Source organism: Cynara cardunculus (genome assembly GCF_001531365.2).
Source record: "Cynara cardunculus var. scolymus isolate 2C chromosome LG 2, CcrdV1, whole genome shotgun sequence".
NCBI lineage: Eukaryota > Viridiplantae > Streptophyta > Magnoliopsida > Asterales > Asteraceae > Cynara > Cynara cardunculus.
Genome location: NC_037529.1, coordinates 2,953,682 through 2,978,500, shown reverse-complemented (window position 1 = coordinate 2,978,500; position 24,819 = coordinate 2,953,682). Strand labels below are relative to the sequence as shown.

Sequence of the window (24,819 nt, the reverse complement as noted above, 5' to 3'; positions counted from 1 at the left end):
TACAATATATATAGTAATCAATCTGAAATTACTTTAATCGGTATATTATATTTTTTTTAACTTTTTACTGTCTTGTTTGTATTAGTTAATATATCATATTATTAGAGATCTGTTTCAATTATATTTTAAAATATTATTACAAATTTGCCAAACATAACCTATATAGCATTTCTTTATTCAGACGAGTTTGCATGCACCTCGACTAATATCAAGAATTCTACAAAAAATAGCAAGAAAAACTTCAATAATCTTGTAAAACTCAAACTGACGACCTCTGATAAGGTTAGCCAGACACATTTATATACCATTCGCTACGCCTAAAATGGACAGTGCAAAAGAATTGCCGATAAATGAAAACTTACTGATTCACATGAATTTTTCTTATAAATTATCATTTTATAATTATTATTTTTAGAAATTACTCTTTTATATAGAGGTTGTTTAAATTTTAGTTTGATTGTTTGTTTAAATTAACGTTGGAATATGTAAAACAGAAAAATTGTTTGAGTCAAGGGGCATGTTCGGTTGAGAACATGATTTTCATTGCGAACTAGGGGACTAACGAGAACGTGCTATGCATTTGAGACATTCCCAATATATTTATCATGAATGATGTATCATTCATTATGAATGATGTAACATTCATTATGAATGTTGTAAAAAATTGACGTTCATTATTCATGAAGAGTGGGGATAACGTGGCATGTTGTCGGTGGTTTTACAATATAAATCAAGTTTGCAACTAAACTTTCCTCTAGTCACTAATTGTGTCATTTCGGCTAAACTTAGTGTTAATGATATTGATTAAAAAGTTAGTTAGCCAAACTTTGGTGTTCATTGGTTGATGTCTTGATGTGTCACCCTTTTTGTTGACTTTGTTGCACTAAAAGGGAAAGATTGAGGTCAAAGGGGTTAAAGTCTAGGGACCTATTTTGCCAACGGTCCAAACCGTCACATGGAAATCATCGGGAGTTTCCCGGGTTTGGGCCCACATTTTAGTCTCCATTTAAGCACCGATTGACTGGAAAATTCATGCTATTAGTTACATCCATCTATCTCGAGCAAAAGCCCTTTGATATTACGAGAAACAAATGATAGATGGAAGAGAAATCGGTCGGTGAAACAAAGTTATGGTTTATATGATTTAGTGTTGATTCGAGGCAAGTTTCCTTGTTTATCTTGAAATTGAAGTTCCACGCAAACTGTTGATATGGTATAAATGTAATGGTTCTTAATGGTGGTTGTTAGCCACCAATTTGGCCAAAAAACGTCGTTAGCAGTGGCATTAGTTTGAAATTGAAGCAAAGGGATTTAATTATAACTCCTTAGTTCCAATATGTAGGTGTTCCTTGTGGTAATAGTCCAGGATGGTCGGTATTGACGTTGTAATGCAAGAACGGTGAAATCGATGAATAATAGACCCAATTGGTGGAAAATCATCCCCCATTATTGTCAATTGGTGGTGGGTCGATAGATGAGGTTCGAGTCAATTTGGATCATGGGGATCAGTCTAGGAGAAAAAAATCCCCAAGATCCGTGTGTGCTAGGTGTTACGGGTTGCGCTTGTGCGGATGAGGTTGGCCCGTCGTTGGACCACTATTGAGTTTTCCTGTTGCATGTGCGAGCACCCAGCTACGGCCTCCATCCAAATTATTTGTGTTAAAATGCTTATTATTATTGTTATCATTGTAATTTAGAGGATGGATTAATTATTTACACAAGTTTAAATTGAAGTGATATTATTGATCGGGTTCAATTGTTCGTAAAGTAAACACAAGTTTTCTTTATTATGTCAGATTACATATGGAGGTGGTTTTATTTACAAACGCAGCCATTCATATAAAATATACAGACAATTGAGGAGCCTCGAAGGTTAATATCTCTTAGATTTGTACATGTATAAAGAGGATAAGTATCAAATCAAACGAAACCAAATTGACCCAGGAAATTTCACTCGAAAGTAGGGTATGATGGGTGAGACGTAAACAGAGCTAACCTCTACTCTAAAAAAAATAAAGCGGTTGTTTCTATGAAAACTTTTTTTTTTACAAATTTTTATGCTATCGAAATTTATGAACCCCTAACTTTGGCCATTTGACAATCCAACCACTTCCTAGTTCCTACTACATTTTGTCCTAAACTATGGTTAGTTTGTACAACTTTGATCCCTATTTACGATTGTATTTTTTCATTTCAAGGACAGGATATAAGACACTCCAAGCTATTGTGCAAGCGATCAATACACCGATAAATATTATATATATAAAGAACGAAAACAAGTCATGTAATGGGTTTAACGAGATACAAAATATAACAGTCATCTACCTCAATCAACAATAACTGTCATTGATACTTTAAAAATAGGTACAAACTTAGGATCGTATAACAATAAGAGTTTTGCTATGAATGATGATAACATTTTTGAGCATAAGGATAGGTTGATCTTTTGATCTAACGGCTATAAAATGCGAAACCTTCAACTATCTTCCATCTATATTCATTTATGAGTTGTTTGACAGTTGCTGAATGATTTGGTGTAGAATGATTAAGTGGTTAGAATAACTAAGAGACTTTCATGATATAGTGTAAAAATGAAATATAATTGTTTATTAATTATTTATAACGAAATTAGGGCGTTGAATGGTTAATCGAGACCCATGGTACAAAATTATTCAGAGGGTGTTAGAACCATTGAGAGACATATTTTTTTTTGCCAAATAAGATTCACCTCTTAACGATTTAGAAACTGCCTCTTAATTGAACTACTATGAGGTACACAAACAACCCTTTACTTTCATTAGCCTTATGGTTGTTTATTTACCTCCTAATAGTTTCATTAAGAGGTGAATCTTGTTTGGCAAAAAAAAAAAAAAGAGTCTGACTCTTAATGGTTCTAAAACCCTTTGAATGATTCTACATCTTAGGCCTCCCTTAACCCTTTAGCGCCATAATTTCGTTGTAAATAATTATTAAACAATTATATTTCATTTTACATTATATCATGAGAGTCTCTTAATCATTCTGACCACTTAACCATTTTACACCAAACCATTCAGCAACTACCAAAAAACCCCTTAATTTTCACCCACCTTCACGAACTTTTATATATGTTCATTCACTTTCACAAATTTGTTAAAGTTTCAGTTATAACAATAATACTGAACAAAAAGACAGTTCAAGTAGATAAGGTTTTGTTCTCATGGGAAAAAAATTCAGGAACCCAATCCCAAACATAAAAGAGCATCTCCAACTATATTAAAGTTGAGATTTTTAAGTTCTTTTTAGTCCAACAACCATGTTAAAGTGTATGCTAAAATAGAGAAAAAAATAGAAAAAAAATCTCAAAATTTTAATAATTTTATAAAACTTAATATTCAGAAGACCCACATCTCCATCCCCGCCGAAAAATATGATCACATCACCATCCTCGTCCCCAATGAAAAATCGAGGACTTTTTCCTTGTTAATATAAAACATTTTAAATTAATATGTTAAACAATAAATAATCGATCGATAACGATCTATGTTTAAATCTCACATATTTTCAAAATTTGCTTTAAAGAGTATCAAGTATTCATATGTGAACAAAATCACATCATACGTAATTGTTAAATCAAACACTTTCGGCATTCAACGTTTTTTTTACCTAATAAAAAAGTAAGACAACTCAGAAAAATTGTATATAGGAAGAAATGTCAAAATATTATTTCTAAATCTAAAAGACATTAAATCTAATTATTTATAAATAATATCTTTAGTAGTAAATACACAATATATTTTAATATTCGGGGACGTGACGTGCGGGACCACATTACCCTGCCCCGTCCCCGTCCTCATCCTCAGTTTTTAACTTTCAGGAATTGCCGTCCCCATCCCTGCTTCCCATTTTTGCAAGGAATCTCCATCCCCGTCGGGACCAGTACTCCAGGTTCCCAATAGGGTGGGTCTCATTTCTATGCCTAAGTACAAGGGATCAAAACAGTAAAGAATTACTGAAATAACAATAAATTATAAATCATGAAAACAAAAATATGCAATGAATTATAAACCATTAAAACAAAAACCATATTTTCTAAATCACATAGACGAAAATAACAAATTTCAACAAACCAAATGGATCAAAAACGAAATTTACTTATAATATTTATTTAAAGATATTTAATTTTTGATTTTTGATTTATAGAAGGTATATAAAATAGTATATCCTGGAGATGCTCAAAAGAACGATAAACGATTCAACAAACTTTGGAACAGCAACGAACAACCATTAAAAACTAAAAGCCCAGTGTGATCTTTGGACCCCAACCCCAACGGCCACACACTGGCCCAGAAGCTTCCGAAGAGGAGTCCTCAACCACACGCTTTAAATTTTACCGAAAATCCCCTCCAAAATCGTCATCTCAATTCACAATTTCACGGAAGTCTTTCACGGTGGCCACCAACCTGAGCTCAGCCATACACCTTTGTCAATGGCGGTGGTTCTTTCAGTTGGAAACTCCTTTTTGCATCATCGCAACCGTACCTTACAGTCGCCTAACTTCTGCTTCACTAAGCGTCCAAGCAGTAATCTCAGTGTGGTTTGTGGTAGGATGATGTCGCATGGAGGAAAACTCAGCCTTAACAATGCGCGAAGTTCGTTCAACCGTTCGGGTTTTTGGTAACTATCTATTCATGAGATTATGTATTCACATGGTTATAGTTCTTCATGACGTTATAGTTCTTTCAGTTTTGTAGCATTCTCGTTGTTCTCGGTTTTATGCGATGTCTTGTTACTTGGGTGAAAATTATATTTTCAAAGCATGTTAGTTTTGATTTGCATGGAATTTGCTTCTGTATGCGCTTAACAGATGAACGAGAACAAAATTTGCATTAGCATTGTGCACTTGCTACTCCAATTCATCTCAGAGTTGATTCAATTTTCGTTCAAAACCTAATTTTCTGTAAAACATTGTTCTCTAAATGGTCTAAAGTCGTACTTGAAGATTACATTTGGATACAATTGATAAGAAACATCAGTCTATCTTGTATGGAACTTGATTAAAACACATTTTTAACCACATTTATTCAAATTTGCTTCGACTGATGATCATGATCTATGTTCTTTTCTGGAAAACTAAATAGTGTAGATTTGTTGTTGAGTTTAAGCACACAAGTAACAAATGATGAGAACATGATACAGCTGTTTACTTGATTACTGAAGCTTAAATGTCATACATATCATTAATTGGGGAAAACTAAAGTCTAAATCGGAAGAATCTCATTTAGTTTTTATAAATCGAGTAAAAGATTGAACAAGGTGACACATGTGTTGTTTGTTAAATTAGGGAAAACTAAAGGTGAGGAATCACTTTTAGCTTCGGTAAGAAGGAGACAAGGAGTATAAGATCAGATAGAGTCATTAGAGTGACACATGTATTGTTTGTTAAATTTGTAATAGTAGCATAATCTTTTTTTTGAACTCGTGTAGCATGAAAATTTAGTGTAAGCAATACATTCTCGTTTCATTGTTTTTATCTTGCAATGCATATGCAAAATAATTTGATCTTACTTGCACTTTATGAAAAGAGGCATACAAATAGGCAGATTACAACATCACAATACAATTTGCTATTAGTTGTACATGTTACAAGCAATCTCCAAACTATATTGATTAACTAGTTTTCTAATTCTGTTAGGTAAATAAATATATTAGGAAATAGAAGATTTTGGTTTTCTTATGTGAATAATATTGATCAAGTACAAAATATTCTACACCTGCTCTCAGGCTGGAGCATACAGATTCCACGTGCCCAGCTTGCATAGTTATTCTTCAAAGGCCTCCTCCAAAATTCCTCTTGTTAATAAATCAGCCTGTTCTTCACTGGGTACACATACATACGTGATTCCTTTCCCTCAATATTCTCTTTGATAGGGTGGTGATCAATTTCCACATGTTTGGTTTTATCATAATGAAAAGGATTATGGGCTATATATTGTTGATTATTATCATTGTACAACTTCAATGGATTCTCTGAGGTTTTAGTTTTGCAAGTAGCTGTTTGATCAATATTAATTTGGATACTCCTCATCAAGTGCTCAAAGTTCAGCTTCAGCACTACTTCGAGTTTGAGCCATGGTTGTTTTTTACTCCTGGTAATCAAGTTTCACCATACTTTGGTGCAATGTCCAATTTTTGACCTCATATCTTCAATTGATTCTTACCGTAATATCCTATATACAACTTCCATGTGTTCTTCCAAAGGATTATGCATGTTTTTGGATGACCAAGCTAACAACAAAGTCAATGTCTGGCTTAGTATGCGCCAAATATATTAATTTTTCTAATACATTCATTTATCAACTAGCTTCTGTTTTTTTTTTCATTTATTTTCCTTTTTGGATCCACATTTGTCACATTATTTGCCTTTTACGTGCATGGCCACTTGTACAACTTTTGACCCTCTTCCAACAGGAAGAAGATGAATGAATTCCAATGGGAGTAATAAATCTTCAAATCCAAGTTAAGTTCAATGAATGTTGATAATAATGTATCGCAAAAGGGGTCTTCGCTCTCATACTTAGTTTTCATGTTTCCATCTCTATGTAATCTGAATTGCTTTTTACAAATAAGTGCTTGCAAATCTTGATTTTTTTTCCTATAATTTTTCACGTTCAGTGTAGGTAGGTATTTGCATTTCACAAGTGTTCTAAGGCAGCAATCAGTCTTAGCAAAATGGAATTCTATTATGGGATGCTTTTTACTTCTCACAAACGGCGACTTAGTTTACTGAGTATTCATGTATACACATTAACATTTCATTTACTATCTTTAGTATTAGAAGCTTTCAGCGAGAGGATGCGGAATATTCTGATGCTGCAAGATACATAGATAACTCTGAGAGACGAGATGAAACCACTGATGGCATACTTGGGAGTCAAGAAAATAAAACCACTGGTACAAGCAGTTCATTGATGGCACAACTAGCAATACTACTGGGTATAGCTGCGACTATTACACTGTTGTCTATATGTCTCAAGCAGCCCAATCAGGGATCTTCTACTGGAATTCAAATACTGGCTGGGGGTGCATCCTCTTCTACCTCTGCCGTACCCAACGTTGGTTTTTCTTTCAATGCTTTTGGATACAGAGTCATACTTCCAGAATACACTCCGGGGTATAAGTCTAGTTACCCTCTGCACTTGGAAATATCAACTTTTGACTTAATTCTAATCTTTATGGGACTCAATCAGATAACTGTCTTATTGCTTTTGAATAATTGAATTCCACCTTTTCCGTGTAAGGGTGATTAATTTAGTCAAGGAGAAAAACTTCTTGCTGGTGATGATATTCCTTGGAAGACCTGAACTACAAACTCAATAAAAAATTTCTTAAATTTTCATGTCAGATGGATCTACTTTTGGCTGCTGATGGCTGCTGGATGTGGACTTTTCATAAGTGAAGAGGCTCTGAATATATGGGTGTGTGATTTCCTCCTATATATTTATGCAAACATATTTGAAAGTTTCAGTTTGGTGTGCCCTGTTGTATATAAATATGTGATATCGAATATTTTAGGTTGGCATCTCCTTATCACGGATGTTGTCATTGGATGGGACGAGGCAGTCTTTCGTTGAATCATTATCTAGAAATGCTCCACACATATTATCTACTGTTTTGTGGGTTTACTGGTTAGTGCATATATGTTCAAATAAAACTAAATTGTAGACTTCTCAATCTTTTATTGAAGTTACAATGTTAAACCTTCCCACACTACGGGCACGATAATATCGGTGTTACTCTGCAAATGATCATACCTGTCCTAATTCATATTCTTAGTGAAAAGTTCACGTGCTCATTTGCGAAACTTGCGTGATAATTATAAAATAAACCTCAGGGGAGTTTGTATTAGTGATATGGTACCATTTTACCTCGGGAAGCTCTTTAAGAAATCTGGCGCATCTGAAGATGTTTATTCAAAGGTTTGTTTCTTCAGAGATACCTCTTGTACTTCCGTATGCATTTACTTGATATGTACCACGAAAATGAAATGATTGAACTTTAACAATGTTTGTAGGTAGGTATTAGCAAAGACAAAGCACTTGGTCTTACCCACATAGTTCAAAGATATGGGAATCTCATTGGTTTTGGTAAGTTCAGAGCACACATTTATTCTTTTCATATTAACATGCTTACATTTCAGTTATTTGCTTGAAATCTCATAAACATGACCATCATATTCTTTAACTGATGTTTTGTAAGTTTCTTTCATTCATGCTTTACATCAATCTGATGAAGGTAATTTAAGTTATACATGTCCACGTTTCCATGAGTCCCATGAACTTGGTTTTATCAGCTTTATATTTTTCAGTAGGAATTTAACAAAATTCTACAACATACAATTCGAATGCAATGGATCCTGAGTCAGTTGATGGAACTATGGAGCTTTAATGCACTTCAAATATATTCAAATAAATAAAAAATCTTCTTGAGTAGCAAAACTCTTAACCTCCGTAGCATTTCCTGTTTCTATTCTTGATACTATGGTATCTGGCACCTTTGGCACAACTCATCCATATAATGTAGGCATGATATTCACCCTGTCACTTAGGCAACAGTGCTCTATTCCAGTACCAAGATCTGCCATGTTCTAATGAGAATTGTACTTGAGAAGTTGTCATGTTTGCGGAGAATTTTGATACAAGCTTGTGGTTTTTTCCGCATGTCATCAAATGGCAGCTGGCATCTGCGTTGTGTACATAAAATAAGGGGGTATTTACCAAACGCTTACCGGGTAAGGTGCCACTTCCTTACTGGGTGAACATGGCAAGGACCGAGAATCTTACCTGGTAAGAGGCATAGCAAGGACCGAGAATCTTACTTGGTAAGCGTTACCGGGGACGCTTACCAACAATCCATTTTTGATGGCCGAGAGTGTTACTCATAAGGTAAGCGAGGTTGGTGGCTCTTGTCAATAAGTGCATACCGGTAAGCGTTCGGTAAACGGCCCTTAAGACTAGTTGGCGTAGGCTAATCTGTAAGAAATTCTACACATTGTATCCATGTGCATGCATTCTTTTGCTTGTATTTGCTATAATTTAATTCAGCAAATCAGTTATGTCATTTGAACAGCTGTTAACTTGCTGGATGTTATTCCAACGGTGATTTATGTTAAGTGGTACTAAAGTGGAAAACTTAATGGCACACCTTCGTTCTTGATTATGTAACATAGCTTTCTAAAGAGCTTATTAAGCCATTTCATATATCTGTATTTCTGAGCAGTTAGATGGTTGTTAACTTATTAACCGTTGTGTATAGTTAGCTTTTGTTTTTTTCTCATGAAAAAAAAGAACTCTTCTTTGTAAGAGAGAGGTTGATGAATTGCAGTATCATCGTTGATTGGTGACTCTTTGTATTATGATTTGCAGTTGAACGATTTTCTCTAGGAGTGAGAAATCCAACAGCTTTCCTTGCCGGGGTACTGGTTAGTGAACATCTGTTTTTATAGGGTGCCAGTATACTGTTTTCAAATATTTAGCATTGATGCTCTTTCAGTGTGATTTTATAAGGCGCTGAAGGAAAATTATTCAAATCCTACTTCTATTTACAAATTGAATATGATATTAGTAACCATTTTTCCTATAAAGAATTGAAATAGACTACCTGATGCAATGAAGGGCCGACTCCTATTTCGGCCCTTATACATGCCGCATCACGATACATGTTTACTATGTAAACTGGATTTTCGATTGCTAGCTCCTTTCTCTTGAAATACAACAGATATCTATGGCTAACCTTGCTTCTCATTAATTACAGGATATATCCCCCGAGTGTTTCTTTGCTGGTGTTTGTTGTGGTGGCTTGATTACTCTTCCGATTCAGGTTCTTGAACTTCTATTTTCACATAGTTGGCACGTGTTTCCAAGTAATATCATAAACACCGTCCCCGCTACTTGAATTTCATTAAGCTATGAACGAGTTAGCAATGGGTATACAAGTTTCTTGATTAGGCTCTATATATGGCACTATTTTTTCCTGCAATAGTTACACAAGTATTCCACTATTTTTCAGCAAGAATTGCACAACTTTTTCTTGGCTGGTTTCTAGATATTCCACTATTTTTCCCTCCATAATTCTAAAAGTTGAAGCTGCATAGAATGATAATCAGTAGCTGAAACTTTAATTAGCTTATACTGAGCAAGAAATAGGGCAGAAGCGTAAACTTAACATTCACCTTGTGAGTACAACATAGAGCCGCCCTTAATTAATGGATTTTGCATGCACAGGTGCGACCTGTAACATGATCTGCTGAGCTAATTAGCAATAACAAATTACCATTATAATTATGTGGACTTGAAATGTCATGTATAGGAACCTGAGATTTTCTGTTATTTCATATTACTTGAGTCAAATAAAGGCATCATGCTCCTATTATATTAACCCCAATGATAGTGAAGATGTCCTCTTTATAGCTGGTTATCTGATGCCTCCAATTTTTGTCTGTAACTCAGCTCGGAATTGGCTTCTTATTGAGAGAACGGCCTGTATTTGCCCTCGCAACTGTTGCTACAGTAGTGGTAAGAGTTCAATGCATCTGCTACCCCAGGTCATGTTGTCATTTTCCATACAAAGTAAGCTAATAATTTTTGCAATTGAACAGGGAATGTGGACGATGTTCCCATATGCTGTAGCTGCATCAACAGCATTATTCTTTTACCTGCGACGTCGCTTCTCTAATTAACCCTTCTATTTCAGCTCAATTCATGAGGTATCGAGGATTAGATAGATATTACACAAATTATTTAAAACATATATTATTTTCAGAGTGACAAATAATCAATTATTAGAATTGGTTGGTTCATCTCTGTTTGGCAATGTAGTCTAGATCGTAGATAAGAAACCTAGAAAAAATAGTAAAAATTGCTGTATAGCTAGATAGCTCATTTTGCAAAACTACAAGAGCTATTTATCCTTTGTAATTCTATATTCAGTTTTATCTTATGTGAGTTATATAAGATGGCAGTAGACTAATGGGTTTGCTGTTGCATCCCTCAGATGCAAGACCGATGCTTTATATTGTTGATTAGATTTCTCTCCATTTTTGTATATTTTGCTCAAAAATGTCTATTATGTCACTTGTGAAACTTGAACACCTGACATGAGGGTTCCTCTTAAAGTAGTTTATAGACCCCATAAAATCTCCTACTCAAAATAACATGCCTGTATCTAAAGAAGAATTTAAAGAAAATTGTCATTGCTTAATAAGATATATTTCCGATAAATAATACACATGGTTCTCCACTTATCCATGTTCAATGTATTTGTTACATACAACTCTACAATATTCATCTTTCTGTCTTAGTCTGTTCTCGCCTCTCAAGTGGAAAGTCCAGCACCAGCAGTTGCAAGATACGATAGCTGGATGCTGTAGGCTTCTTTAAGCGCAGCAAGTACTTCAGCAATAGTAGGTCTCTGTGATGCATCACTATCTACAGACCTGGAAGCAATTGAAGCTGTGTTTCTCATGCTCTCCTCGTCATATGTTTCCTTTAAGCTCTCGTCCACTATCTCAAATGCACCGGCCTGTAGATACGGTTTTGCCTGCCAAAAGTCCCAATTATTTTGTCAAAACCAGCCAAATGCCCAAACACACACGTAAGCATAATAGAAGCTGAAGAGAAGAATTTTGGGTACCCATAAAACCAGGTTGAAGGAATCCGGTGATCCAGTTCGCCTCAATGGTTCTCTACCACAAATGAGCTCTAAAAGAACAACTCCGAAACTATAAACATCACTCTTCTCAGTCAATTGTTGAGTGGCGTAGTATCTGCATAGATTTGTCTCATTCTTGTTATTATACACACTTGATTGAGAGGACTTCCAATGAAACAGAACTTACTCGGGATCAAGGTAGCCAGCAGTGCCCTTCACCATAGTGGTCACATGACTCACGTCTGCCTGAGTTACTTGCTTCGATAGGCCAAAGTCACAAACCTTAGCATTCAAATCTCCATCCAGCAGTATATTGCTGGACTTCACGTCACGGTGGATGATCCGTGGTTCGCTCCTATTGTGCAGGTAGTCCAAACCTTTTGATAAGAGTCAATAGAATGAGTTTTGCAAGTCAATTCTCCTCGAGCTTACAGAGTTCACAACAGACCATTATCGCACTACTGGATGATAAGTTTGTACCTTTTGCAGCATCAATGGCAATCTTGAGTCTACAGACCCAACTTAATGTTTTTCTTTTGCTGTTTGCTCCTGAAAGAGGTGCAACTTAAAATGACATAAATATAGGATTCATAGGCGAAACTTGACAGGTGACTGGCATACCGTAAATATTATCAGCCAATGATCCACCAGGTAAATATTCATAAACCAATATTTGCTGTTTTGGTTCGTGACAATATCCTTCCAATGATACAAGATTTTGGTGACAAATCGAAGACAGAAGAGATACCTGGAAATCAGTCCTTCAATGTGTCAGAATTAGCCTTGTGCTGAGTTTTCTGTAGCAGTAGCTCTAACTAAACCGATAAAGAAGTGTAGATGATGAACAAACCTCATTGATGAAAGAATTGGCCCCAAGCTGTGTTTTATCAAACCGTACTTTGATAGCTGCTAGTTTTCCATCCGGAAGCTTCCCGAGGTAGACTGATCCAAAGCTACCACGGCCTAGAACCTGCTTGAAGTTGCGGGTGGCTGCTTTGATTTCTTTGTAAGAGAAGGCTTTTGCTGCATTCCAGTTCCTCATCTGCAGGTCAGCTTTCATCCTTTCTCTGTGTTTAAACTCTGGTGTTTTTCTCCTTATGTATACAAAAACTAATATAGATACAACAATAAGAACCAGAAGTACTCCTCCAACTGCACCAAGGACAACTGCTAAATGACTATGAAGTGTTTGCTTCTTCTTGTTAAAGACCGTGACTTGTGGTGCATCAATTGTAGCATTGGCTGTAGCATCATAGCATTTTGACATGGAGAAGCTAAGACACAGATTCCCTGAGGTTCTGCACGAAACCTTTGTGTTAGGTCTAGTTGCTAGATGTCTGCAAACCCCTACTTTAGGCATGCCTGTAGCACCCTTAGGGTTCATTTGGTAAGAAGACAGGACTGGATGGGTGAGAGCCGAGAGTGAGGTAGGTGGGTGAAAGAATTTTGCAAGGTTTTAATTTGATATGTGTAGTTAAGTAATTTACCAAGCTTGTTACATCTCCCTTTTTTTTGTTACACCTATTTTGGTGAAACAAAAAAAATGCATTTTTGTCCACTCAGTCTTGTTCTGTCACCGACATTGGTCGCACCGAACGTGGGACAAACAAGTTTTCTTTATCATGTTCGTGTCCAAAACCAAATGCACCCTTGGGTCCACAGACTGGTTCAAAGTAGCAGAAAGAATTACCAAGATCTTCATACCTTATTTCAAGACTATCTTTGTCCAATTCCTTCGGGAGTGTGCCTTGTAATTGATTGTTTTCCAGACTCCTAGTAAACCATGGAAGTTAGCAGAACGGAGATCTCTAATTAGTTGATTTATGAAGAAAACAATGATGATTAACTTACAATAGGTGAAGATTCATCATGGCTCCAAAGCTTTCAGGAACCAAACCTTCTAAACTGTTATTTTTCAGATCCCTACAGAAAGAAAAAAACCGAGACTGTTGCTTTAGATAAACAATCATACAAGAACACTTCAAAACTGCCCCTTGGATGTGATTGACACTTACAGAACACGAAGGTTGATTAAGCCGTCCAGATCAGTGCCAAATGATGTTAGCTTATTGAAACTCAAGTTCCTGCAATTGTAAGCCACAATTTTCTTGAGTACTAGTCTTGGATTCAGGAAACAAGAGAGAATCTGAACCTGAGTTGATTAGTGAGCATTACAGATATTCAAGATTCCTTAAGCTGGCCAGGTTCTCTATTTCTCCTGCAAGTGATGTATTATGCAAATCTCTGCCAGTATGATGAAATGACAAAGTTAAATAAAAAACTAAAATCAAATTACATGTATACTGTTTTTTAAGTTCCTCACAATGTTTTTAGATCGAACAGGTCGCCGAATGTAGGGCTGATTGACCTCAAGTTGATGTCAAATAATTCCCTACAAACAAGTCAAGGAAAATCTTAGGAGAAAAAGGGGGAAACATTTGAATGAAGTTGAAAATTTGCAGAAAGTTTTGACACATTTTCTTGCATACAATGAGGTGATTGAACTTCCTTCACATTGTATATGTTCCCAGGGCATTGGAGAGCATGGATCATCTTCCCATTCGAGATCCAAGCCCATAGATTGCCGAATAACTTGAAGAGCTGAAACTGCATAAGGACATAGGTGAAGGTAGATTATATACACGAAGTGCATTGGAAAGTTGTACAATACATTCTCCTACTATGAGTCGAGGCTAACCTACTGTCGTGGAGGATTCCGGAGGTATGTTAATGATCTCATACACCTCAATTGCATTTACAATAGGGTAGAAGCTAATATCTTTGAAAGTAATATTCAAGCTCTTAATTCCTTTCTGTAAGAAATATAAGCTACCAACTTCCCAGCTTTTTACACTATAGTTTGATTCCACAACGTCCCCATTAATCAAGACATCAAACGTAGGCGAAACCGGAAGAATCCCGGCAAAATATAGAACAACATAATAATCTCCAAGATTCTTGAGGGCGAAATTGTAACTCAACCCTTCCCTCCTCGCCAAAACTCTACCCGTTTGAAGAATTGGTTGAGGAGGGCTTTCTTTGAGACCCCAAGTATTAAAGGTACCCAGGGTCTTGAATCCAGTCGACGTATGAAAAGGCGAAAAATCTTGATCAGGATCCCATATCCTATCATATTGATCCAAAGGGTACCTAGAATTAAAAGACCACATTTTAGGAACCGATCAAGATTCAAAACTTAAGATCAGTCATAAGGATAGTGCATAGGACAAACCAAACCAAACTAACCCAGTGAATCCCACACTAAGGTAGGGTTTTGATAGGGTAAGATGTATCATGTATGTAGACCTTACTCCTACCCCCAAGGGGTAGAGTGTCCCCGGGCTTGCAGAACGAATAAGCATAGTGCACAGATCAGTTCCTTTGGCTAAATGACCGTCTAATAGGTTTTTGTTAAATCCATGACTTCCTGACGGGTTTTTGTTAAATCCATGACTTCCTGACGGGTTTTTGTTAAATCCATGACCTTCTAACAAGTTTATGTTAAATCCACGACCTTCTGACAGGTTTCTGTTAAATCCATGACTTTTTGACAAGGTTTTTTTGTTAAATACACGACCTTCTGACAAGTTTTTTTTGTTAAATCCATGACCTTCTGACAAGTTTTTTTGTTAAATCCATGACCTTCTAACATGTTTGAGAATGTTACTACTTAACAAAAGAATGTCACTTCCATACACAAGAATACATAGAAACATGTTAGAACGTCGTGGATCTGAAAAAACACTTATCAGGAGGTCATTTAGCTAAATAACCCTGCACGACGCGGATCATACCTGATTGATCCATTAGTGTAACCACAGTTGATGCGGTAGCGCTTTTGAAGCAACTTGTTAGTGAAATCATCCATCCCACTGTAGTAACCTCCTTGAGGGATCGGTCGAATTTCTATGGAAGAAATGACGGGAAACCCACCATTCGGAATAGAGTTTAGGCATAACGGAAGAGTATCTTTGTTGTCCTGTTGCCATATGAACTCTTCTATCCACGGATCTTTAAAAGATAGGTTGATGAAAGCAGCAACTGCTGTTCCTAGAGAAACCGAGAATAATGGTGGTTGTTCAAGCCCGTCATAGTTTTTATACACGAAATTGGCTCGAACAAGGATCAAGGATGAGGAGGATGTTGTGTAGTTCATCGGTAGCTTATAGCACTTTCGATTTCCGGGGTCTGGGAAAAACCGAAGAGAGGTGTTGAAATCAACTGTTGTAGTGTTGCCTTTGGTGATATATTCGTTGTCCGATACCCATGAAATGTTGGCGGAATCGACAAAATTTGTAGCTCCTCCACAAGATAAACTCCAAAAACCTGTTGAAAAGTTGCATGATCATATGACAAATAGAAGTAGGTACAGTTTATACAAGTTATATTTGAATGGAAGATGGTAAAATATACCATTTTGATCAGATAAAATGAGGTTGGGGTAGCTGATAAACATGAAAACAAAGAAGAAACACCAATGGAGGTCCATGAGATTCAGATTTCTAGAGATTGAATCAGACAACCCACAAGTTTGGATTTAAGACATGGGATTAATCCATTTCCCATATGCTGAAGGGAAATAGATGACCTCACTTTATATTCTTTACCTTTTAAAAAATAAAATTATGGAGAAAAAATGAGAACGATAAATATTTTGAAAACTGACATATGCATTCATGCATGTATATTATATGTATTTTAATGTGTATATGCACGATGCGCCAAGAGTCGGTTCAAACGAGAACAATGATCAAATAAGCGAACATGAGAATATCCAGATCACATGTGGTTTTACACTAAATTCACGTGTAAAATGACGTGATTGCGCACGACCTTGGCTGCGGCTTAGGTCGTGGGCCAAGTTGCTCAAACAACCTTGTGTTGGACCCGTTGATGTAATTGCGTTGTGATTTCGTTGTTCTTGTGTTCTTTTATGTTCACTTTGTTCTCGTCTGATCCTCTCTCTATGCACCAATACATGTATAGTATATATGCAATAATGAACATGCTATTTGACATGCTACAAGGGTTGAGTTTAGTTGAGAAAGAGAGTTAAGGTGAGAAATGCAAGCAGGAACCTCCACTATTGGATGCACATTAAGATGAAATGCATCGAGATACACCGGATCAATTCCCGTGTCAAACTCGATTGGGTTGAAATTAAAGGTTATCAAAGGTCTTAAGACGCTTTTCAACTTAACTCTACTTCTCACACGTTCCTTTGTCAATGTACCAATGCATATATTGCTCTTTAGAGTTTTCAAATTACTTATACTTCTTATTTAAAATTCTCACTGATGAAATAACTATATATATTTAATTGTTGGACCCGTTGAGTTATATTTGTGTGTTCAATTCAAACTTGTAAAAGCATGGATACAAAGCGTATGTTTTAAAAATATGGAAATAACCCTTCAATAATTGATATAATATTATAAGATATTTGATAAAAACTCTTAAAAACCATTTTTTATACATAAAGTATTGTTTATTGATGCATATTACTTAAAATTCTAAATTACAAGTAGATTGTGCGTAACGACAACTTATTAAAACTTTATATTTGAATTCGTGTAAGTAACTGTAGATAAACATAATTAAATACATGATAAACAAGTCTTTTTAATTATAAAAAATCTAAAATATAATTAGGATAATCATTGAGTTCTAACAGAATATTTAGTTATGTTCTTTATAAAAAAATTATATTACTATACCATAAATAAATTGTTTCGTTATTAAACTTAAAAAATTATATTATTAAACCCAAAATCATATTATGTTATTTTTTCAAATTTATATTTTATTCAAAAATAAAAACATTATCGTTTTCTTAAAAACCACATAAATTCGTATTATGATATTGATAGATATAAGAATATAAACGAAATATTAACATCGATATGTATCTTCTTGCATTGTACGAATACCATTTTAGTTTGAGTTGGTCAAATTTAGAGTTACGAAGAAACATAATTTGAGGTGCTATTTAATTTTATAATTTAATAGATAAAAAGATATTATTAAATAAGCTTAACAATTGCTTCTAGAAATTGGATATATAAATTTTTAGATTTTTTTAAATGTATATATTAACTTTTTGTATTATTTCAAGTAATTTTTGCAAATATATTTTTGCTTTTCTTTCTGCCGTTGATGTCTGATGAGTAACGGGGAGAAAGTGATTATGAGGGCGTGCTGGGGAATTTTACTATGGCAATAATTTAACATCCACTTTTATGATTACAAAGAAACGTTACTTTCTCTTTTGTTTTCAATCCTTTTCCAAAATTATTGTCCATATTTTTATTTTAAAGAGTTATTTATTTAGCTCTTAATAGTTCCATTAAAAGGCAGCATCTGATCTTGTTTGGCGAAAAAAAGTTTGTCTTTTACTGGTTCTAAATCCCTCTGAATGATTTTGTATCTTGGGTCTTCCTTAACCATTCAGCGCCCTAATTTCATTGTAGATAATTACCAAATAATTATATTTCATTTTGCATTATATCATGAGAGTCTTTTAATCATTCTACATCAAATTATTCAACAACTACCAAATAGGGGATTAATGGGGCATAGGATACTTGAACCACCGGCAAAATTTCTTTGTATATGATTGTTGTTTACTTTTGCCCCATTACATTGCTTTTTGTTGAAATCATCAACGCCACCCAACCACCAAACATACCTAATTTACTATGTGTTCCTGTTTATTAACAAAAACTGAACATTTGTTCATTATGTTTTTAAAGAGAATTGATCTAAAATATCACGGTATATTTTATTAATAGTGACATTTAATTAGGATTGATCCAAGGTTGGAGATTTTTTCTTATATTTATCATTATAAATTATCTTCTCACCAAAACCTAATCCTACGTAAATATTATAAATATCATGAATATATCAATAGAAAAAAAAATGTATACATAAGTGTGTATGTGGATATATGAATATTGGGCATGTTTGTTTTTCAAAATTGTCTCTTAATACCTTTGAAGTCTGATTCGTTCAGACGTTTGGATATTAAGAGCGTTTGTTTTTTTTTATTAAATAAGAGCTTAAAAACTCATAATATTCTTGGAAATTTTAAGTGGAAAACATATCCCTTAATACATTTTAATCATAATACGACCTTTATCAAATGGTTTATATTCTGGAGGCTAGAAAACATTTATTAGCAAAAACTATTTATCTTTTATATTTTTACATTAGTTTGACCGATTCAGATTTCAGACTTCAGACATGAAAGCAAACAGTCTCACTAATCCAGATTTTAGACTTTAACATCATCTCTTATAAATCAAAAATGAAATCGGACTTTAGACTTCAAGTATCATGAATATTCATTTATAATATTTATGATATTCATTATAAATATTTGATTATTATGGTGTTCGAATTGTATGATATGAATATATTTAAGTGTAAAGAAATATATCATATAAGATATGTTTGCAAATTGTGCTATTGAATTTTGTGTGGCATTCCATGATTATTTATTATTAAAAGAGTACTCGTGCAATGTACTGAGATAAATCTCGATTTTAATGTTTAGTTTTTATTATTTATCTCTATCGATATAATACGATTTTATGTGGTTTTGAGAAATCGATAATGTTTTTATTTTTGAATGAAATATAAATTTGAAGATAGCATAAAATTTTGAAAAAAATTAAATCGTTATTAGTATCAAATTAACTATTCTCGTGTATTTGATCTAAGTTCTTTAATTCAATTTTTTATTATAATTCAATTAAGATTTAATAACAAAGTAATTTATTTTTGATTTAATAATATATTTTTTATAAAAATTATAATTAAACGTTCTGTTAGACCTCAATTATTATTTTAATTATATTTTAGATTTTTTATGTTTAAAATGGATATTTATCATGTATTTGATTATGTTTATCTGCAGTTAATAATACAAATTTAAAAATGAAACTTTAATAAGTTGTACTTACGCAAAATTACTTGTAATCTTGAATTTTAAGTAATATGAATCAATAAACAGTAATTCATGTATAAGAAATAGTTTTTAAGAGTTTTTGTCAAATACTTTATAATATAGTATAGATAAGCATATTTGTCCCTTGTAATCTTTAGTGCCGATATGCAAGAAATAGCAACGTATTTTCTAGTGATTTTATTTTTTTATCATTAACGGATTGTATTTTTAAATTACTTTTTATTAAGACGTAGTTTGAAAAGTTTACCTATTACAACAATGAGTAATCAATCAAAGGATTTTTGACCTAGCGATATCGTAGCTCTAGGTTTCCTAGGAGGTCAGAGATTCAAACCTCACCAAAGGCGAAGAAGGTGTGTGAATTTATTTCTTGCATTTGCCGTATATAAATATTATATAATTCAAAAAAAAAAACAATGAGTAATCAGTTACCTTTTAAACTGATTATCCGACTTTTTGCTTCGCTGGGTGGCATAATTATAATTATTTGACTAACCTTATGTAATAATCATTTTATCAATTATCATTTTTCGCATAATAACTTATTAACATATGTCATCTTTGTTTTAGTTTACCTCCTATTCAGGTTACAAGTTACATTTTTAAAGAATAAGAATCTATTTCACAAAATTAAGAGAGCAAAATGGTATACAAAACCCAAGCACCAAAATGTCTCGTGTGGTTTCCTTTTCTTCTTAAAATGTCTTGTGTCCAATTTAAAGTTCTCAAATTCAAAAAGCATTCGAAATTCAGGTTTGTTTGTTCGAATTTCATAGAGATTTTGGGGACTTGGATGCATTCCTTTCCAACCTATTGTTAGGTTTACGACCCATTTGGTTTGTAAGATTTTATGTGGCATTTAATATCGTGTATTTGGTTCAAAACCCATGATCTTTTAAAATACATTTGGTACACTGGATATGACAAAATAGAACAGAAATCAATGTTCCACATTCAACAAAACTTTTATATGAAACAGACAAGTTCCACCCCCAACCCATGGAACAAGATGAAACTTCGGGACCGTTTACTAAAAAGTTACCTAGTAAGTGTTTACTGGTAAGATTTAACACTACAATTTACTCACTCAGTATAATTTTAGTTCACCAAAACGACGTCGCATGTAACAATTTACCCAGTAAGCGCTTACCATGGTAAGAGTCATTGCCCTCACTTACCAGGTAAGGCTCTTGATCCTTGTCTCGTTCTTACCGAACAAGATTCTTGGTCCTTACCATATTCATCCCATGAAATAATGTGACTTGATAAGCACTTCCCCGGGTAAATGTTTAATAAACAGCTCCTCAAACAATATAATCACAAAATAAATAAAAACATAATTCTCTTCCAAAACAATCCAATATAGCTTTGTTAATTCATGTAACTTGTTAAATATTTTAATAAATAATAATAATATAAAAAAGGTATAAAATTAAAATTACTTCTTATTTTGATAACATTTTTAATAATCATATATTATTTTATTACAAAAATATTTATTTAATTATAATTTAAAAAATTAATAAAGATATTATAGAAATCCCACAAACATGGGATTGCATTTTGGTTTAAAGTGAAATACCATGTAAATGACATGACAGAAATAAATAGAAGCAAAGCACAGATTTCTGATTGTTAACATATAAATTTAAGACAATAAAAACTCTTAGATATTTCAAAACAAAAATCCTACCAAGAAAAACTATCTTAAAAGCCTGAAGTTTAGTAGGTAACAGGAGCAAGGATGTCGAGTTGTGCCCCAAGTTTTTCCTCTGCAACCTTCTCTGCTTTCGCCCGCAGTTTGTTAAGTTGCTTCTTCCTTTCATACACCACTTGACTCTTTTCTTTCCTCTTCTTCTCAAGATCCTGTAATTCAACGTAAAACCATAGTCAAAGTTATTGATAAGACACAACTTTGAGGGTTCACAAATCTACTTTCCTATCCATGTGGGATGGGTTGTTTTTTTGTTAACCGTGGGTCCAACAAGCCAGCCCATGCGCACCTCAAGGCCCTAGAGAACAGACAGCAAAATCGCCAGTGGCCTTGCAGGAGTGGCCTTGTGGGACTGGTGACCTCTTAGGCGGAACCCCAACGATCCAAGCCTTATTGTCAGTTCAGCTAACCCTATGAGGTTGGTGGGAAAGTTGTTACAGACGATATGTTTGGTGTTTGTGTGGTAAAAAAATGTGATCTCTTTTGGAACACTAACCTTCATACTATGAAGGAAAACATAGAATAAAAAAGTCGAATGAGTGACCAAATTCTTGTTCGACTTTTAATCAGTTGTGCAAGATTTAATCAGTAATCACATTCAAAATTTAAAACATGCAAAACACCACCAAAAAACTTAACGATTTTACCAAGAAGAATAAGCCCTTTTATAAGAGCTTTCATACTTCATACATTATCGAAATATGAAGAGAAACTTCAATAAAGTCGAAAAACATATGACAATAAGCAAATGCCATAACAAAGCTAGTGATAAGGGAGCACATATGTTTACCTTGATGGTTTCATAGTGATTCCAGCCAACCTCAGATGATAATTGGCCGAGCAAGCAATACTTGTGTCCAGCTGTAAGCCTCAAAACCCTACATTGTTATTGACAAAAGTATTGCAATTACACATCATATTAAACAAGCAAACAATAAAGCATTCCTAATCAAAAAACCCAAAAATAGCATAAAAGTGCTGAAAGAAAGGATATAGACTAACTTGAGAGCATCAGGGATAACCATCCTCTTCTTCCTGTTGTAAGGAGTGGGAACCCCTTCGTAAACCTTCAACCTTGCAAGTGCAGCAGCACCACGCTTAGTCTTGTGTGGGATCATCCTGCAAACACAAACAGCAGCTCAAACAATTAAAGTGACAAATCGATACAACATATGTGGATGCAATTAGATGCCTTAGAGAGAGATAACAAACAAATCAAATTGCTGATATAAATTCCCTGAAGTTCAGTAGCAAACAGATCAGACAATTAATAGGCAACAACAAATGATGCTGCTTGGTTGCCAATCACTTGTGAATTTGGCCCATAAAAGCAACTCCAGCTCTAGCACTAAAAAGAACTGCAAATCGGTGGGGAATGGACACCAAAAATCAACGCATCTCCAAGCACACAGCATTTATGCCGTTTGAACAGGAGGCCTGCGTCGCCAAAATTAAGTTCTTGTTGCAGGCTGGTTGGAGTTAAGCAAAACTCTATTTTAGAGTACGAATGGAGTTGCTCTAATCTAATCCTAACCAATAGAACCAATGACCTCCACAACTGTAAACACGTCTATTTCTTTGATCCAGATCAATTTACAAACATCAAACAGACCCGAATAGCAACTCCCGATCAAATCACACGCAAATACAGTGCCAGTTACTGCCAAATTTAATCAAATTGATAAAACAACTAATCCAATTTCATACAATTACCACAATTTTAACTTCATAATACAACCCCAAACATTGACAAAGACCATATATCGTTTATTGTTCCAGATACAGCGATTCTTCTAATCAATAAATCACAACAAAGCTTATATGCCTGCAAAACGTTGATGTTCATCTAAAATTTGGATCGTAATACCCGTTCATCGTGTTCTGTAATTCAGAGAGCAACCATGTGTATACGCGAATTTTTTTCGTAATGTTTTTTTTGTGAATGTTGAACATAAACTGAATGCAGCATACACACAAGGATGTGTAAGTATACGTGTGTGTGTGTATATATATATATATATATGCATATGGATGCAATGGTTTACCCTCGGATGGTACGCCACAAGATCTTGGAAGGGGCACGAAAATGAATAGGACCGTGAGACGGCTTGGTGTTCATACGCTTACGAAGAAACCGAAGGTACTTCATTTTCTGACGAACCAGGCCGCCTGATAGGCAGATCTCTTCGCAACGAACGACGGTGACTCTCTGGCCATTGAGTAGTTCCTTGGCCAAAATGGATGATAATCGACCAAGCATGTGGTGGCGAGCGTCCACCACCACCTCCCGTGCGCAAATTCCCGATCCCGACACCATTTTCTCACCTCTATCGCTCTCTCTCTTACGCCTCACTTCTCTCCGATCTCCAATCAGATGGAGTGGATGTGTGTATGGAACTAGGGTTATGATGTTAGGGTTTAAGTTGTGTTGATCATGTGGGCCTGGATTTGAAACCCAAGTCCAAATTTCATGGGCTCTTTTTTGTAATCGGTTTTTGAAACACTCTGATTTCTTTGACAGCTATGGTTATATCTATATCTCTACTACTAGTTGTATACCCGCGCAATGCGGCGGGATGTAAAAGTTCATTAAAATTTATTCAATTTCGAAATATCAAATTCTTTCAATTTCGAAATATCAAATTCTTTCAAGATGTCATAAAGCCGGTAAGTGCTTACCGTGTAAGCGTCGCCGCTCTTATTTATCGCTCTTACCAGGTAAAAGTTCTCAATTCGTGGCGTTTAATCGATAAGGTAAATTGATCGGGTAAGTGCTTACCGCATTTTAATTCTTACCTTCTTTTGACGCAAAGTAATAAAGTCGAGGTTCAGTTCTTAATGAATCGACATGTTTACAAGCTTAACCATCAAAAGATCTAACATCGATTAACAAATATGGTTAAACAGGTTCCTCAACTCTTCCCATTTAGTTCCTTACGAACCTTGAAAGCTATCTGAACTTTCAGTTTGTTCATACAACTTGTATGTGCCAAATAGTAAATCTTCCAAGATTTGTGTGTATCCATTAGAAAAAGAATAAAACCTTTTTCAATCTTCCAATTACTTCAACAAAATGCCATGTTCTTAAATAATGATATGTATTGATGCTTCTTTTAAAGGCTTGAGATCATGTTGTTTGATCTTATAACACATATGTAATCACTTTTGCATCATAATGTATGAATATACAACTAAAGGGTTGTTTCTAATCAACAGGATGATATCTTCAAAAGGTGCAAATTCCTAACATACCATATGTAGAAATGTTGTTGGCTAAGATAAAAAGAACCACTGGACATAAGATAATATAGTTGCTTAGTTCAATTCAAGACGACCCCTGCAAACCCACCAGGAGTCAAAATAATCCAATCGTTGTTGAGATATAAAGAAATAGATAAAAGATGTAGGAATAATCCACCATGTTGACCATGTCAGTATACATATA

General features: G+C 34.6%; 3 protein-coding genes across 3 annotated transcripts; 1 reads left to right on the top strand and 2 right to left on the bottom strand.

Moving 5' to 3' along the window:
• The first annotated feature begins 4,273 nt into the window (after window positions 1-4,273).
• On the top strand, window positions 4,274-10,989 carry LOC112507413. Its single transcript, XM_025111993.1, has 10 exons — window positions 4,274-4,656; window positions 6,812-7,153; window positions 7,385-7,457; window positions 7,555-7,667; window positions 7,874-7,958; window positions 8,054-8,126; window positions 9,405-9,460; window positions 9,793-9,858; window positions 10,488-10,553; window positions 10,637-10,989. The coding sequence occupies exons 1-10, from the start codon at window positions 4,469-4,471 to the stop codon at window positions 10,715-10,717; spliced, it is 1,143 nt and encodes a 380-aa protein (XP_024967761.1). The 5' UTR covers window positions 4,274-4,468; the 3' UTR covers window positions 10,718-10,989.
• A 224-nt stretch (window positions 10,990-11,213) lies between these two features.
• On the bottom strand, window positions 11,214-16,177 carry LOC112507303 (probable LRR receptor-like serine/threonine-protein kinase At5g48740). Its single transcript, XM_025111835.1, has 15 exons — window positions 16,102-16,177; window positions 15,483-16,014; window positions 14,387-14,838; window positions 14,178-14,295; window positions 14,012-14,080; window positions 13,864-13,932; window positions 13,704-13,772; window positions 13,540-13,611; window positions 13,393-13,461; window positions 12,539-12,986; window positions 12,310-12,436; window positions 12,169-12,237; window positions 11,876-12,065; window positions 11,671-11,803; window positions 11,214-11,577 (listed from the first exon to the last, which is right to left on the bottom strand). Exons 1-15 carry the CDS (start codon window positions 16,175-16,177, stop codon window positions 11,353-11,355), a joined length of 2,718 nt encoding a protein of 905 aa, XP_024967603.1. The 3' UTR covers window positions 11,214-11,352.
• Window positions 16,178-21,239: 5,062 nt separating this feature from the next.
• Window positions 21,240-23,761, bottom strand: LOC112507628 (60S ribosomal protein L13a-4). Its single transcript, XM_025112277.1, has 4 exons — window positions 23,420-23,761; window positions 22,377-22,493; window positions 22,165-22,252; window positions 21,240-21,526 (listed from the first exon to the last, which is right to left on the bottom strand). Exons 1-4 carry the CDS (start codon window positions 23,689-23,691, stop codon window positions 21,383-21,385), a joined length of 621 nt encoding a protein of 206 aa, XP_024968045.1. The 5' UTR covers window positions 23,692-23,761; the 3' UTR covers window positions 21,240-21,382.
• Window positions 23,762-24,819: the final 1,058 nt, after the last annotated feature.